Source organism: Zonotrichia leucophrys, chromosome W, assembly GCF_028769735.1.
Source record: "Zonotrichia leucophrys gambelii isolate GWCS_2022_RI chromosome W, RI_Zleu_2.0, whole genome shotgun sequence".
NCBI classification, from domain to species: domain Eukaryota; kingdom Metazoa; phylum Chordata; class Aves; order Passeriformes; family Passerellidae; genus Zonotrichia; species Zonotrichia leucophrys.
Window position 1 is genome coordinate 346663 of NC_088199.1, and position 16405 is coordinate 363067.

The 16405-nt window shown below is 44.4% G+C and overlaps 2 protein-coding genes and 1 non-coding gene across 6 annotated transcripts in view; all 3 read right to left on the reverse strand.

The window, feature by feature from the left end:
- The window catches only part of LOC135459266 (5'-AMP-activated protein kinase catalytic subunit alpha-1-like), a 100537-nt gene extending 97037 nt beyond the window's left edge, over positions 1-3500 (reverse strand). For 3 of the 4 annotated variants that reach the window (XM_064735042.1, XM_064735040.1, XM_064735041.1), the window contains exon 1: positions 1726-2689. The gene's annotated coding sequence lies outside the window, so the exon portion shown is untranslated. Of the gene's footprint in view, positions 1-1725; positions 2690-3333 lie in introns of those variants that run through there. The other variant, XM_064735039.1, reaches the window with a different exon arrangement.
- Positions 3501-3633: 133 nt separating this feature from the next.
- LOC135459267 (large ribosomal subunit protein eL37-like) lies at positions 3634-6418 on the reverse strand. The gene is made up of 4 exons (XM_064735044.1): positions 6281-6418; positions 5401-5536; positions 5032-5116; positions 3634-3750 (listed from the first exon to the last, which is right to left on the reverse strand). The coding sequence occupies exons 1-4, from the start codon at positions 6281-6283 to the stop codon at positions 3681-3683; spliced, it is 294 nt and encodes a 97-aa protein (XP_064591114.1). The 5' UTR covers positions 6284-6418; the 3' UTR covers positions 3634-3680.
- Positions 3852-3932, reverse strand: LOC135459279 (small nucleolar RNA SNORD72). Its single transcript, XR_010443001.1, has one exon. It is a non-coding gene; the product is annotated as a small nucleolar RNA SNORD72 (small nucleolar RNA).
- Positions 6419-16405: the final 9987 nt, after the last annotated feature.

Sequence of the window (16405 nt, forward strand, 5' to 3'; positions counted from 1 at the left end):
CATCAATAATTTGTATGTGTAAATACATGCATTTTCAGGAATCCCATGTGTAGTGGGTTTGCATGGCTAGGTTTTGGTAGCAGGGGGGCTACAGGGGTGGTTTCTGTGAGAAGCTGCTGGAAGCTTCCTCCATGTCCAGCAGAGCCAATGTCAGCTGGCTCCAGGATGAATGGGCATAACATATTTAAGAAGAAAAAGAAAAAAAGTTTTTGTGCAGATGTAACTGTGGCCAGAGAAGAGTGGAGTGAGAATGTGAGAGTAACAGCCCTGCAGACACCAAGGTAAGTGGAGAAGGAGGGACAGGAGGTGCTCCAGGCGTTGGAGCTGAGATTTCCTTGCAGCCCATGGTGAAGACCATGGACAAAAATTCGCTCCACAAAAACCAAAATAATATAATCATAACACAGAACAAAAATGGACAACTTACACAAAATCCACCCCTTGTCCCTTTGACACAATTACAGCAATTCCCCACGATCATTCTACTCTCTAATATTGTTCGGTACTTGTTTTGCCCATTACCTCTCTCAATTACTATCCTTATCTCAAAATCCTCATGATCTGAGTGATGGCACCAAAAAGACTGTAGTGGGTTGACCCTGGCTGGATGCCAGACATCCATCAAAACCTCTCAATCACTCCTGTTCACAGCTGGACATGGGAGAGAAAATATAACAAAGGATTCATGGGTTGAGATAAGGACAGAGAGATCACCCACCAAATACCATCACATCATGGGCAAAACAGACTCAAATTAGAGAAATTAATTTATTATTAACAAAATCAGAGCAGGATAATCAGAAGTAAAATAAGACTTTAAAAGCACCTGGATAAGGATAATGGTGGTTATGACTAGTTCATCACACATGGTTCCTGCTGCTGCTCAGGGAGAGGAGTCCTTCCCCTGCTCTAATGTGGGGTGTGGGGGATGGGTCCCGGGATGGGTCCCGCCCACAGGAGACAGTTCTCCACGAACTTCTCCAGCGTCCTTTCCACAGGCAACAATCCTCCCCAAATTGCTCCCACGTGGGTCCCTCTCCTCGGGGTGCAGTCCTTCAGGCACAGCCTGCTCCAGCGTGGGTCCCCCATGGGGTCACAAGTCCTGTCAGGAAACCTGCTCTGGCATGAGCTACTCTCTCCATGGATCTGCAGGTCCCTGCTCCAGCACGGACCTCCCAGGGGTTCACAGCCTCCTCTCAGGCATTCACCTGCTCCAATGTGGGGCTCCTCCACCAGCTGCAGGTGGATCTCTGCATCCCCATGGTCCTCCGTGGGCTGCAGGGGCACAGCTGCTTCACCACGGGCTGCAGGAGAATCTCAGCTCCAGCGGCTAGAGCACATCCTGCCCCTTGTCCTGGTTTTAAAAACTCATCGGGGAAAATAAGGCCACTCGAGCCGCCCGCTTTTCTATAACGTTGAAGTAAATACTAAGGAAGATTGAAGCCAAAGTCACAATTTACTAAAGAGGCTTGCAATAAACACAGCAATAATAATAAACGATTGTACAAAAAGAAAATGGTATAACCAACAAAGGCGATATGAAGCCTGAAGCAATATGACCAAGGGTTCTGCGGTTTAACACCCTCCCTCCCCCGCTGCCAGAAAAAAACAAAACAAAACCAAAATAAAAAAACCAACCAAACACCCCCCAGCCAAAGAAAACAAAAAGCCAAACCAAACAAAAAACCCCAACAAACGAACCGAAAATACAATGACTAAACAAACCCCCCAGAAGCTCGGTCGTCCAAGCCGAGTCGACTCTCCCTCCGCTGAGTTCAGTTCGGCACCAGGGTCCTGCACCGCCTCTACCACCAGTCCACTGTGCTGGGGGTGTGTGTGGGTCGGTTCTGCCGCTTTGCTGCCTCTTCCCAGTACCCCGCTGGACTCCTTTTTCGGCTTGGCTAGACTCAGCTGATATCGGCGCCGCCGTCTCTCCTTAGCCCTTCGTCCTGCAAAAACGTCCTGGAAGGACGGGGAAAGAGGGGAGAAACGGCAGGGCGCAGGGTGCCGGGGTCCGCAGGCTCCTTAGCTGAAGTGAGCCAGTCAAAACTTGCCACATTTGTTTCCGGCCGTGGCATTTTCCCCCTACCGGAACTACTCCCCCCAGCAGTGACGTGACTAGTATTAAATACACAGCGCTAAAAGCGTCACCCCTCCTTCTCCACTGATCCTCCTCTTCTTCCTCCCTTTCTAATTGATGATATGGACCTGTAGCTCGTCTTGTTCATTTTTTTTTTTTTCACTACTGGGGCAATAACTGTAATTGTTCTTTGTGTCCCTATCTCAGCCATTATTATCCTCAAATGCAGTTTGGGTTCCTACCTCAACTACAGTCCTCTGAGAGTACTGAACTGAGGCTCAATAGGCACAGGCCAGGCCCCAGTACAGGGTGAGGGGCTGCTGGTTTTCGGTGGGGTAGGCAAGGCACACTTCTATCAGTTGACAGGTCAGTTTGTCAGGGTTGATTACCTGTTCAGGTATAAAGTGACAGGTAATGGGAGGTGAGAACTGCCCTAGGAACCTGCCCAAATCCTTCCACCCACCCTCCCAGTCAGGAACTGGATGCCTCAGGGCAGATTTCAATATCTGCTCACCTTAAGTTTGTTTTCTCTCACATCAGGATGACACCAGATTCCATGAACTCCATAGTGTACCAATGGTATTAGCTAATATCGTTAACAGCATTAAGCAGTTTACATAAGGATGAACAATGACCACGGGAAGCTGCATTATAAAAGCCTTCACAGCAATCTCAGGCAGGCAGAGGGAAGTGTATTCCCTCATTGTTCACATAAGACAGTTCCCCCAGCATAACAAGGCCATCAGTGTAAGGGCAAAGCATAGAGCCATTGTTTGTGTTACATGTTTCCAAACTCAGCAAAACAGAGATAAGGAGTGCAGCTGACAAACTCCATGCCCCCCATAGGAGCTTGCTACTTGATAACTATTTACTATAGGATGCTTTATATATTTATATAAATTTAACTGCACTTGTCTCACCCCACAGGTTGTGTGCTGAAAAAGGACTGTAGTGGGTTGACCTTGGTTGGATACCAGGTGCCCACAAAGCTGCTCTATTGATCCCTTTCCCAGCTGGACAGGGGAGGGAAAATAAGATGGAAAACAACTTGTAGGTTGAGATAAGGTAGTTTACTAAAGCAAAAGCAAAAGTTTGTGCACACATGAGCAAAGAAAAAAATGGGTTTATTCTCTACTTTCCATTGGTGAGTGATGTTCAGACACTTCATGGGAAGCAGGGCTTCAGCACACAGAGTGGTTGCTCTGGAAGGCAAACACTGTAAAGTAATGAATACCCCCATTCTTCCTTCCTACCTTAGCTTTTATATCTGAGCTGATGTCAGATACCTTTGGGTAATTTAGGTCAGCTGGTCTCGTTGTGTCCCCATCCAGGATCTTGTCCACTTCGAGCCCCTTGATGGGGGAATGTTGGAGAGACAGCACTGATGGTGTGCCAGTGCTGCTCAGCAGAAGCCACAACACTGGTGTGTTATCAGAACCTTTCCAGCTCCCAATGCAAAGCACAGCACTGGGAGGGCTGCTGTGGGGAAACAAACTCCAGCTCAGCCAGACACAATATACCATGTTTCACTGAAGTAAAACATGTACAAAAGATGACATTTTCTGGATAAGACAATTTATTTTAACAAATACATGTATCTTTATGATGAACTGGAGGCTGCAACAGCTGCTCTCTTGGGCTTTGGCGTGGCTCCCTCACGGAATCCATTCCTACAAGTAGAAATATGGTCATCATTTTTTGAAAGGTTGACTTTTGCTCCAAGTTATTTTCCAAGAAGCAATGTTTCAGATCAGGTTCACCAGCTTTTTTCAGCTTCTCTCAGTAATGCACTGAAATCACTATGGAGTTCATATGTTCAGTGGTTTTTCTTAAGAAACATAATTCACAAACTGTTTGGAATAAGCAATATGGTTTTCTCTCTTTTCTACTGAAGTAAATGACTTCTTCAAACAGGAAGATTTCATTAACTGAGTAAACATTGCAAGACTGAATTCGATACAGCACATCCACTGAAGGCATGCCTAACTTTATGTTCCTACTAAGCAGCTCGGCAAAAGATTTTGCATTTGTTAGCACTGAAGTGCAAGTCAATTTCTTACAGAAATTGACCCCAAGCTTACTTTTGGAGATGACATTTCTACTTCAGCAACACTTGGTAGAAATCAGGCTGCAGTTGCACATTGTAAGGTGTTTTCTGGATGCTTCTGGGTAAGACTATGCTTACCAAAAAAACACAGATGAATGGATCCCTCAAATACACCTAGGTCCGGGACTTAAAAGACTTACTTTTCACTATTAAATCTAATCTACATTTTTAGGAAAATACTTTTGAATTGCTTGGGTTTTTTCATCCATCTTTCTGGTGTATCAGGCCAAAAGTTACAGAGCTGTGCTTTAGTACATGGAGGTCATATAAAATGAAATTCTTAGCAAGTTTAACAGTACAGTACCTTTTAAGTACAACTCAAAGCTTTATAACAGATTTTAGAAACCTGTAACTCAGAATCAGATGCTACTTACTAATTGTACTCCAAATTAAAGAGCAACCACTGAAGTATTTAAATCCTTTTCTTGTGGGCAAGAAGGGATTGGGATGCGTTTCAAGAATTGTTTCTTAGAAAAATCCAACTTCAGTGCAACCATCAATTTCAGACTCCCAAAAAGAGGTGATGCTACACAAAGTATGCCTTTTCAAATGTGAGTTGTGAGTGTTTTATTACAATACCCTCTGTGTTCTGTACTATCTACAATTAACAGAAGCATCAGAGTTTGCTATACAGCCTATATTTTAACAATGAACGAGCTTTTTATAATTGGCAGTATATTCTTTTGCAGATATGACATAATTTATTTTCACAATATATTTTAAAAGAAACACCATACCTCATCAAGCATACTAAATAAGTGGTAACTTGGAATGATGAATTTCATAATTCAGTGAAATCCATTGAAGATGTCAGATTACACTAGTTTGTAATAAAATGTTGTACCTGAATCGACGGTAGACCCTTTTCAGGTGCCTCATGCGACCAGTACCAGTGGTGTTGCGTCTTTTAGCCTTTGCACTCCAGTTATCTAGAACACAGAAATTACTGTTATTCATGTACACCAAATAATTAGTTGCATGGTACATTTGAATAGCACAACTATTCAATTTCACAGAAGAAAAAAAAATTATAAATTAAGTAAATTATTATTCAGTAATACTGCATGTTAGCTGAAAAACAGTTAAATCAGTATTAATTTCAAAAAATTTCCTACCACCGTAAGATGATACAGTATTCTTTCTTGGTTGGAAAAAAGCCAGATTATTGAAGACGACAAAAAAACACAAGTTTTCAAACTCAACTCTTACTTACAATTTCTCTTACGCTTAGCAGGGTAACCACATTTCCCACAGGTAGATTTCTGCAGATGGTACGCCTTGGACCCACACCGACGACACAAGGTGTGTGTCTTATTTCTTCGCTTACCAAATGATGATGTACCCTTTGTCTGAGAAATATTTCAAGACATTGCACATTGTAAATATCACTATCACATAAAAGTCATGTAACTCAAAACACAGGCTTCTCTAAAAAACACTCTTAAATTCACCAAGTTCAGTAAACATGGCAGAGGCACACTGATCTCTGAAACACTGACTCAGTTTCTTTTATAGGTATCCTCCATTTCAAGAAACCAGTTTCTTACACTTCTCTTTGCCATTCCTATCCTTCTGCCCAGTGCTGAAATAAAATGAAGCCACCGAGTGGTTATCTCCAACTCCTTTCTCATCTCCCTCAAATTTATCGGTGATGAACAGTAAACTGCTTTTTCCTGAAGAAATGTATTTATTTTCATAGATTAACCGTACACTCACAAGAGGCTTTGGCAATCAAATTTCCTCTTACTACGTTCTCTGAAAGGCTCCCTCATCACTGGGAAGAGCGCTGTCCCGGCCAGGCCCGCAGCAAGCACGGAGGAGACCCCGAAGGAGATCCCGTGGTAGCACAGCCCTATACCCCATCGTTGCCTCTTCGCCCAGGACGCGATGTCCCACGCCCCCACACAGGCCAGGAACGGGGCCTTCAGGCTCAGGTCCCAGCCTCGTCTCCCCGCAGCGCAGCCCCACCGCCGAGCCCGGCCACAGCACGGCGCAGGGCCGCCCCACGCCCCAGACGGGGCCCACGGCCTCACAGAGCCCGGCACGGCGGCGGATGATGACAGATATCGCCGCACCCAGGTCCCTGCACTCACCATCTTCTCCGGGGGTTAGCACCAAAGAGACTATGCCCCGCCCCGCTTCCGCTATAGTCCGGCAAGTGCTTCCGGAGACGTGTTTGGGACTGTTTGGTTGGGCATGGAGGAGGCATCCGGTTCGGTGGCCCAGCTGGATAGGCCCGGCCCGGCCCGGCCCGGCTCGGCAGAAAGTGAGTGCTCTCCTTGTCTTAGCCGCATCTCAAATTGTACTCAGGAGTCCCCCCCATGTGATGTCCCCTTCCCGCCGGGCCCGGACTACTGGGATAGGCAGGGTCCCTGAAAGCTGTGGTGTCGTGAGCGAGACCCTCGGGGGCCAGACCCCAAAGGTTCCTCGGTGACATCACACAAAACCTGGTGCTTATTAGGGCGACACAATGTGTCCTAGGCCATGGTGCAACTGGTCCTGGAAATTATTAAGGGGTATTTATGTGTAAATTTAGCACACCTAAGTTGCCTTATTAGGACATAATTTTTAACTCTAATGCATCCTCCCTGCAATAGTACCCATGCTGCTATTTACAGGTGCCTACAGCTCCACTTCAGGCTGCAGAATCAAGTCCTGGCCTTATTTCTACGTCAAGTGAAACCTATTTTCATGACTGAAATGAAAATTTCCCCTTCAGGGACAGGATATTTGTGGCTGTAATACATACTTTCAAAGTGAACTGCTATAAAAAATAGGCACGCTGTGCTTGTGAGTGTACCTCCCAAGCCCCACATACGCAAGGTGACAGTCTGCCTAAAGCATTGCAATGGACATCATTAATGTAAAATTGTTTTTTATTCCGATGCACCACTTAGATTCTTACATGCCAGCCGTTTTGGTTTAACCCCAGCCAGCAACCAAATCTCGCACAGCTGCTTGCTCACTCCCTCATCGGTGGGATGGGAGTGAAAATCGGAAGGTTAAAAGCTAGAAAACTCATGGGTTGAGATAAAGACAGTTTATTAGGGAAAGTGTGAAAAACACATTCATTCTCCTGTGAAAATTTAAACAGTTTAATAAAGGACAATAGGAGACAAAGACAGTAAAGCAAAGATTACAGCTGGGTGTGCCTTGGCACTCAGCCAAGAGCACACCTTCACCTTCATGGATACCCCTTAAATACCTTTTCTATTATATCAGCCTGTTGCATATTCATAGACCCTTATGCGTATCCATAAGCTAGTTTACATATTCCAGGAACTATTTTACATGGCCCCTCCTCGGGTCCACCTTTTTAGAGCATGTGTGTTTCTTGGCTGTGGTTTTGGCTCCTTCTCCTTATCACTTCCAGTTTGGGCTTTGGTCCATACTTTCTTTGGACAGCAGATGCTGATAGCTGGCATATCAGTAGCAGGGTCTTCATTACATGTTCAGTGGATGTTATCCCGACCAAACAGGCAGTTCACTCCTAACTATATCAGCTACCCCTACTACTATATCTAAGTTTTTTGTTAATAGCAGAAATAAAAGCAAAGTTATTTTAACATTATACATATAACATTCATCCTAATATTTGCGAAAAGCCAACAACATAATATGTACTTATAACAATCTATCCTCTTCCCTTTTTACAAATCATTTGGCTTGAACAGTATTTCTTGTTTTCCATCCTCCATTATTTGCTTATTTTTTCATAAATCATTCTTGCTTCCTCCAAGAGGTCTTCCATATTTTGTTTCTTTAGCACCATAATCTTTTGTGCAGTCCCAGATGTAGTCAATTTTGGGTCTATAGGCATTGTTACCACTTGCTTGCCCCAGACTACACTGGAGATGAGCTGAATAAAGCAGGGGATCAAGCAGGGAAGAAATATCAAACCAGCTGTAGCACATAAAAGGAAGAAGCCTAGTTTCTTCCACCATTCTATTCCCAATACTTTATGCCACCAGCTAGTTTTTAGCATTGATTCCCATTTTTGAACTAGTACATGGGCGATTTTTCTGATATCATTGGCTATATCCAGGACGGCATCTCCGTTATCATCTATTTTCAAACAACAATCTGATGTATTAAATTTTCCACAAACACCCCCTTCTTCAGCTAATAAATAGTCTAAGGCCAACCTATTCTGATAAACAGCAGCTCTTGTTTGGCTATGTTGCCTTGATATTAATTCCATTGCCCGACCAGTTCTGTTAGTTATCTTCACAACTGCTTGGAGTCTTATAATACAATTCAACATATAAATTGGGGTCCGACATCCCCAACTCCCATCTGGTGCCCAGGTGGCTGGCCCATATATTTCCACTATGTATTCTTGGGGCCACTCCTCATCTCCCCATTTTTGGGATCCCCCAATCAAGTCCCTTTTATTTCTTTTTAGGTCCTCATAAACTGGTATTCCCAATTGATCTCCATTTGGTCCTGGTAGAAGAAAAAATCCTGGCTGTATAATTCCCAAAGCGCAACTCCCTCTCAAACTAGAGGGGAGTCTTGGGTATGCTTTCTTTCCACATATCCAAAATAAGCCATCTGGTGCCTTCCAATAATAATTTTTCTGTTTATTTATATTTTCCCAAAATTTGGATATTTCTGGGATCCCAGAATAAGGATTTTTGCCTGTATAATTTCATTGAAAAAGTCCAATTTTGTTTTTATATTTACAATTCCTCTTTTTCATTTCTCCTCGAGTCCAATACTGAGTTGGTTCCTCTGGGATCCACCATGTAGAAGTTCCATTGCTAACTTTATATCTCTTACAGGGAGTATTTCCTACTTCATTATGAACATTTTTCCAAGTATGTCAGAGACATTCCTCTCCTATCACTGTTGAGCTTAAAATCCACCCTTCAGGTCAGTTTTCCCCCCTTGTATTTGCCGGGTTCCACTTAAGGAGTTCAACTGAGCCTAAGCTACTGCCTTTCCATGGCCATTCTTCTGACATCAAAGCTCCCCCACAAACCCAGCAGTAGGTTATGTCAAGTTCCTTACTGTTGGGAATTTGGCTGGCTAAAGACTGGAAAAGTACAAAACCGTGGCTAATTCCAAGTCCTGCACCTGCAAGATAGTGTGTCCTTGGGCCTAGCTGTAGTAGGATAACAAATAGTGAAAGAGACATGAGAAAAGAGAGATGTAACCCCTAAGGAATGAGGAAGAGTTCATGGTATAGTTTAACCAATAGATTGCTTGGCTTACAGAATATTCATAAGCTTATTATTTGTTGTATAAGTGTTTGATACTTTCTTCAATAAACTGGACCTGTGATGAACCATCTGGTGTCCAGGTCCCCTTCCTACGACACCTTACTTATTCTTTCCCCTAATTCCACAAACAGATTTTTCCCCAGTCTTGAGATATCTATTTCCTTTTCTAATTGCTGTTCAAGTTTTGTATATAAATCTTGAAGTGAAATTGGCACAGATTTTGATTGCTGTACTGGTTTTGCCTTTCTACTTACTAGTTGTTCTTTAATCAAATCTTGGACCTTACTCCCACTAGCAAAAGTGAAACAAACCCATCTCTCTCCTTTAGGACATTTACTTCCCAACCTGTTACCACTTGTTCCCAAATTCTCCGCAATCCACTACTTTTTCTCATTTTGTATACAATTGCCTAATTTGGATGGGTTATAATAGCGACTGTTGATATGGGTGTGTGTAATAAAAAAGGAACCTTGGTGTCTTTCCATATACAGTTTTCAGTAACATCTGTGACATGACTTTGCCGGTATCCTGAAAGGGAAAAGAAAAGATGAGTGACAGAAAAAGGAATAATAGAGGTCTGGTATGGCTTATACTCCCACCTCCCATGCCTGTGTGGTTTCTACCCATAGCAGGTGTATATGACCTTCTCGGTGGTGAGTACAGCGGCCAATCCAGTCTTGCCCTCTTTTTTCTTGTCACTTCCTTTTTGCTAATTTCCAGGCAAATAGTTTTTGACATTCCTTAACTGTAGTTTACCACCGTTCTTCAGGTATTTCCCATTCAATAGGCACTAATAATTCCCATCCACAAAACAAAGTTATTATTTCAGTTGTTTTGAGTTCTACCTCGATAGACAATAGATTTGGCACTCAACACTTCCAGCAAGGAGAGCATCAGTTGTGTGAACTACAATACCAATTTTTCCCATAATTTAAACATTTACATTTAACCCAGCTAGCATGTCCGGTATTTGGAGGAATCAAACAGGGTATACGATATGGCACTGATGGAAGTTGTAGTTCCTCCTCTTCTTAGTATAAGTCAAATGCTAAGGTCAGAATACAAGAACTCTCTGTCCAAAACAGTCCTGATCCTCCTGTTTGAAATGGAAGTATCCCTCCCCAAGGAGGGTATTGGAGGTGTCTCAGGAGTTATCCAGGCGGTACTTAAAACCACTGATATATGCTCGGCTTTATTTCCCAATTAAGTGTAATTCTTCGTACATTCCTTGATTCATTTGGGTCCTCCCAGTTCACTACCACCTGGTCCCCACTTGAGAGTCAATTTGGTATCACCCGATTTAGATGTTATTGTCCATTCCTTAGGTTCTTCCACAGGTCCTTTGATTCTGCTGGTGTGGATCCACCCTTGTTCCCTGGTCCGGATCGCTGCCTCAGTCGTCAGTAGTACCTGAAAAGGACCTTCCCATTGTGGAGTTAAAGATTACTCTTTCCATGTTTTCACTAGTACCCATTCCCCTGGATGAATATTATGAATTTTAAATTCTAAAGGTGTAGTTTGAGGGATTATCCCTTTCAACCGCAAATTTTCAGGAGTTTTTGCAGTTGTGGTGACATATTTTCTAACACTCATTTCCCCTACTTCATAAATAGCAGTTTCATGTTGGGTGGTCAGAAAGGGTAATCTGAACATCATCTCATAGGGTGACACTCCCAAGTCTGACCTGGGTTGTGTTCAGACCCTCAATAGAGGCAAAGGTAGGCATTTTACCCATGACATCTGGGTTTCAATCATTAATTTTGTTAAAGTTCTCTTTAAAGTCTGGTTCATCCTCTCTACCCAGCCCAAACTCTGTAGATGCCATGGGATATGTAATTCCCATTTTATTCCCAAGGCTTGATATTGGAATATGAATCCCAATATAACCAGTTAGATGGTACCTGGGCCAGTTCTGACCCTCGCTGCTGGGCCAAAGGCAGCACTGTGGTGTTTTACCCCAGAGATACCTTGGCTGCTGGAAAGTGCAGCAGGGCACAGACGCAAGTCCAGGCTTGTCAGGACTCCGTTTACCTCAGGAGAGAGAGCTTCTGGTGATGGTGAAGAGAAGGAAGGAGTGGATTCTGCTGGAGGGTTATATCCAGATGTTTATTCCATGGTCACAGAGGTCTGAGCTGGGGCAATTCCTCCAACAGAATAGAGGCCGCATGGTCTCATTAACCTTTTAAGCTCAGGGCAGGGGAAGGGGAGGGGACAGGTGAGCTACCAACCAGGTGAAGGGGCAGGGTCTCAAGGGACTAGGGACACCTATCACACGACGCCTTGCTGGTATGTTAGCCTGATTGACAGGGCACACTCAGCGAGGGGCGAGGGGGAAGGGAGAAGGTAAAACAGGACCTTGCAACACACCGCAACATCTCCCCCTAGTTTTGTTTAAAAAGAAGAGGACTGTGTTTATGGTGCAGAATGATTGCCAAACCATGGTTGGTAAATCGGTTCTTCTTCTACAGGAGGGTCAGTGTTTTCCACTGAGGCCTCCAGGTCATCCACTGGAGCACTGAGGGCTTCCAAATGGTTGACCTCAGGAGGGGGAGATGAGCTTGAGATTAACTTGAGAACCATGCGTTTGATTAGTCCAAAAACAATGCTAAAAACTACAATAACTATAACTAAAATAAACAGCACTAAAATTACAGTTTTCAGAATAGATCCCAACCAGCCCGCGAGTCCACAGCCTTTGAACAGTCCATTCAGCCCGTTGTCAGTTTCTCTGTTGATGTCTGAGAGCCTTTGTCAAGGCAGTCCATATGTGGTTTGGGCTGCGATAGGAGATCACAGGTGGGATGATCACGAGTAGGACAGAAGCAGGCTCGGTCTCATGGCATCTCGAGGCTTCACACGAACAGTGGGATCTAAACTGGTACAAGGAACTTGAGACAGACATATATTACAAGCTATTCCAGATAGGAGGCTTAAATGGAAATTCCTCCAGAGAACGTATGTGGCGTTTTCTACTCCAGGCAGCGTGAGCAACCTGGGGTGCTTCTGCAGATTTCCCTGAGACTTTGGGAACATAGGGCTTTACCCATTTGGAAGGAACCCACCTTAAACCAGAGGGGGTGGACACACAGGCATATCCACGTCCCCAAGTAACCAATTTGTAAGGTCCCACCATTTTCCAAGTCTCAGGGTCCTTTACTAAAACTGGAGGTTTTTCTTTTATCAACCTATGACTGCTCCCCCCAAAGTGGCGTAGGATGGGTGGGTTCAGGCTGTCAAAAGAACAATTCAGAAAATTGATTGTGAATAGTGCCCTGGATAACCGGATGTGGGGAGGTTCTAGCTTCAGAACCTGTTGTTGCTGGTCCAGGACCCTTTTAATATCACGGTGAGTTCTTTCTACAATGGCTTGACCTGTAGGGGAGTAGGGGATGCCAGTTTTGTGCTCTACTCCCCATTGCTGCAGGAAGCTCCCGAATTCCTTGGATTTATAAGCGGGCCCATTATAAGTTTTCAGCTCCTTGGGGATGCCCATGAAAGAAAAAGCCTGTAAGAGGTGCTTAATAGCATCAATAGATGATTCTCCTGTGTGGGCAGAAGCATAGACCGCTCCAGAAAAGGTATCTACACTAACATGAACATATTTCTGCCGTCCAAAAGCCTGTATGTGTGTCACATCCGTTTGCCACAGTTCACAACTGTTCAGTCCCCTTGGGTTTGCTCCCGTACTCACTGTAGGGAGTGCATGTTGTTGGCAATTTGGGCACGTGGCCACAATCGCTTTGGCCTGTTCTCGAGTGATGTTAAACTGGCGAACCAGGCCAGGTGCATTTTGGTGGAAAAGCTGGTGGCTGATTTTTGCCTGTTCAAAAACATTTGGGAGAGTGGCCATCACTGCAGGTGCAGCAAGAGCATCTGCCCTTCTGTTGCCTTCAGCGATAAACCCTGGCAAGTCAGTGTGTGACCTGACATGCATCACATAAAATGGTTGCTCTCGGTGAGTGACTAACTTTACCAGTTTGGAAAGCAATTCAAAAAGTGCAGTGTTAGATACATCTTGCAGTATTGCTTGATCTGCTCTGGATACTACTCCTGCCACATATGCAGAGTCCGTAATCCGATTAAATGGTTCTGAGAACCTTTCAAAAGCCCTAACAACCACAGCCAATTCAGCAACCTGAGGTGAACCTTCCACCTCAGCAATGTCAGTCTCCCACTGCTGGGTTTGAGGATCCTTCCAAGTCATAACGGACTTGTGGGACCTCCCGGACGCATGTGTAAAGACAGTTAGAGCCCTTTTTAAAGGTCTCCTACTCAGAGCAGTTCTTAATTTTAAAGTAAATTGAACATCTTGTTCAAACAATTTGCAAGCGGGCCGTGCTACCGAAAATTGTCCTGAGTAGGAATCCAGAGCAAACTGCAACACTTCATTTTCTTGAAACAATTGTTCCAGTATTTTCATAGTATTTTGACCTGATTTTAACTCAACTGGAATGTGAATGCACTTAAAATCACATCCCGCTAACTCCCTGATCCGGGTCCTTGCTTTCCGGATCAGTTCCGCTATCAGTTCCTGAGGCTTTGTCAGTCTCTTGGACCTTTTGTGACTGAGGAAAACCCATTCTATGATCAAGAGAGAGTCCCTCTGGTCCCGGTCCTTTTTTGGTGTGTCCTTTTCCTTAGGTGTTTGTTTTTCCTCCCACTGGAAAATAATTCCATGGAGGTGTGGCAACTTAGTTCAAACGATAAATTTGAATGGCAGGTCAGGCCGGCATCGGTGGGCCTGTCTTGTGGACATTGCAATCTGAACCTTTTCTAGAGCTTTCCATGCCTCTGGGGTAATAGACCTAGGAGCACCTGGGTCCTCTCCCCCTTTCAATAAATTGAAAAGAGGGGCAAGGTCTTCATTAGTCAGACCAAGCCATGGTCTTACCCAATTCAAAGACCCACACAACTTGTGGACATCCGCAAGGGTCTTGATCCTTGGATTGATTTCTAGTTTTTGAGGAACAATGGTCCTATTTCCAATTTCTAAGCCCAAATACTTCCAAGGTGGCATCTTTTGAATTTTCTGTTCCTGGAGCTCGAACCCTGCAGCAATCAATGCATCGATCGTTAGGTCAAGCGCATGTGTGAGCAAATCATCATTGGGGGCACCCACAAGGATATCATCCATATAATGATAGATGATGGCCTTCTCTGCGGCTGCACGCACTGGGGAAAGCAGGGAAGAGACATACCACTGGCAGATAGCTGGAGATACCTTTAATCCCTGAGGAAGAAAGGTCCAATGGTACCTTTTCATAGGAGCTTCTGAATTGATAGAAGGGACTGAGAATGCCAAACGCGGTGCATCGTCAGGGTGCAATGGGATTTGGAAAAAACAATCTTTAATATCAATAACAGCTAATTTCCAATCTTGGGGAAGCATTGTTGGAGATGGCATACCAGGTTGGGGAGAACCCATATCTTTAATTACATTATTAATTTGTCGGAGGTCACAGAGGAGTCGCCACCTCTTTTTGTCAGCTTTTGGGATGACAAACACTGGAGAGTTCCATGGGGACATGGTCTCCACAATGTGGCCCTTTCGTAGTTGCTCTTGTACTAGTTCCTCAAGCACCTTTATTTTTTGTTTACTGAGTGGCCACTGTTTTACGTCAACTGGTTTGTCTGTTTTCCACTTCAGTTTTTGGGTGGGGCGCTGTTGTTCAATGACTGCTGCACAAAAATGCTGTGGAGAGTCTGGAATATCGATTGTGACACCCCACTGGGCCATTAAATCTCTCCCAAACAAAGGTTCTGAATAATCTAACACAAATGGACAGATATTTGCCAATTGTCCGTTTGGACCCTCGAATTGAATAATGCTTTTGGATTGTTTTGCCAATTGCAGACCTCCTACACCTCGAAGGTGACCAGCAACATTTTGTAAAGGCCAGTGTGCTGGCCAGTCTTGTACTGGAATCACTGTGCAGTCTGCACCTGTGTCTACAAGCATCTCAATGCGTTTAGACTCCCAACCCCCACTGACATTGCACCACAATTTGGGTTTATCTGTCCCAATAACTTGGACCCGGGCGACTGTGGGCCCTTGTTTTTCGATATTTTCAGGTAAAGATGGCACAGGGATAGCTTGAGCAACAATTTGTCCCTTGGGAAGAAACAGGGGTGGGTGGAAACAGTGCAGGCTGAGAACAAATTGCTTGGGATCTGATGTTGTCATTCCCGGAGCAATTTTGATCTCTTGTGGTGTGTGTTTGCTGTCCCCAGTGATGATGTACTTACAACGAATTTGGTTCCAAGTACCCTTCTGTTCAGGATTTACAGAGACAAAATGCCAGTCAGTGTCCTTCAGGTGGAGTGACTCTGTCAGCTGCAACCTGTAAGGCTCATTGACAGAAGATGCGGTTAATACAGAATCACTTAAATCACAACAAAGGTTATTTTGTTTCACTTTCAACAGTGGACTAGCAGACTTGGTCTTTGAAGCACCTGCTTCACTTACACAAATGTTATAATATTATCGCGCGCTTGGTTTGTTTTGCTACCCTTATTCTCTTGGCCTGCTCTTTTTGTGTCTGTATGCCTGGCAGGCTGGCGCTTTATTTTCAGTTTTTTTGTTGTTGACCCCCAGGGAGGGCTTGTAGTTCTCCTCCCCTGCCATTTCTAAATTCATCAAATTGCCTTTTCAGGGGGCACTGGTTACTCCAGTGTCCTAGCTTATTACAAAGCAGGCATGGTTTAGTGGGCTCAACCATTGCTGGTCTCCGCTGCTGCCCAGGGTACTGCTGTGCTGAGGGAAAAGGTGCAGGGCTGGCAACAGCGACACGCTGAGGTGGTCTTGGCAGCAGCCTTGGTCTGGTGTCTTCAGCCACAGTCATCAGAGGCACTTTCCTGTTACAGACTAAAAGCATATCTTTTAATGTAGGGGGAGGTTCCATGGGAAGGCTCAGGATTGCCGCTCGACACTGTTCATTTGCATTTGTAAAAGCTATTTCTTCTAAAATTGCTTCCCTAGCATTTTCCTTTTTA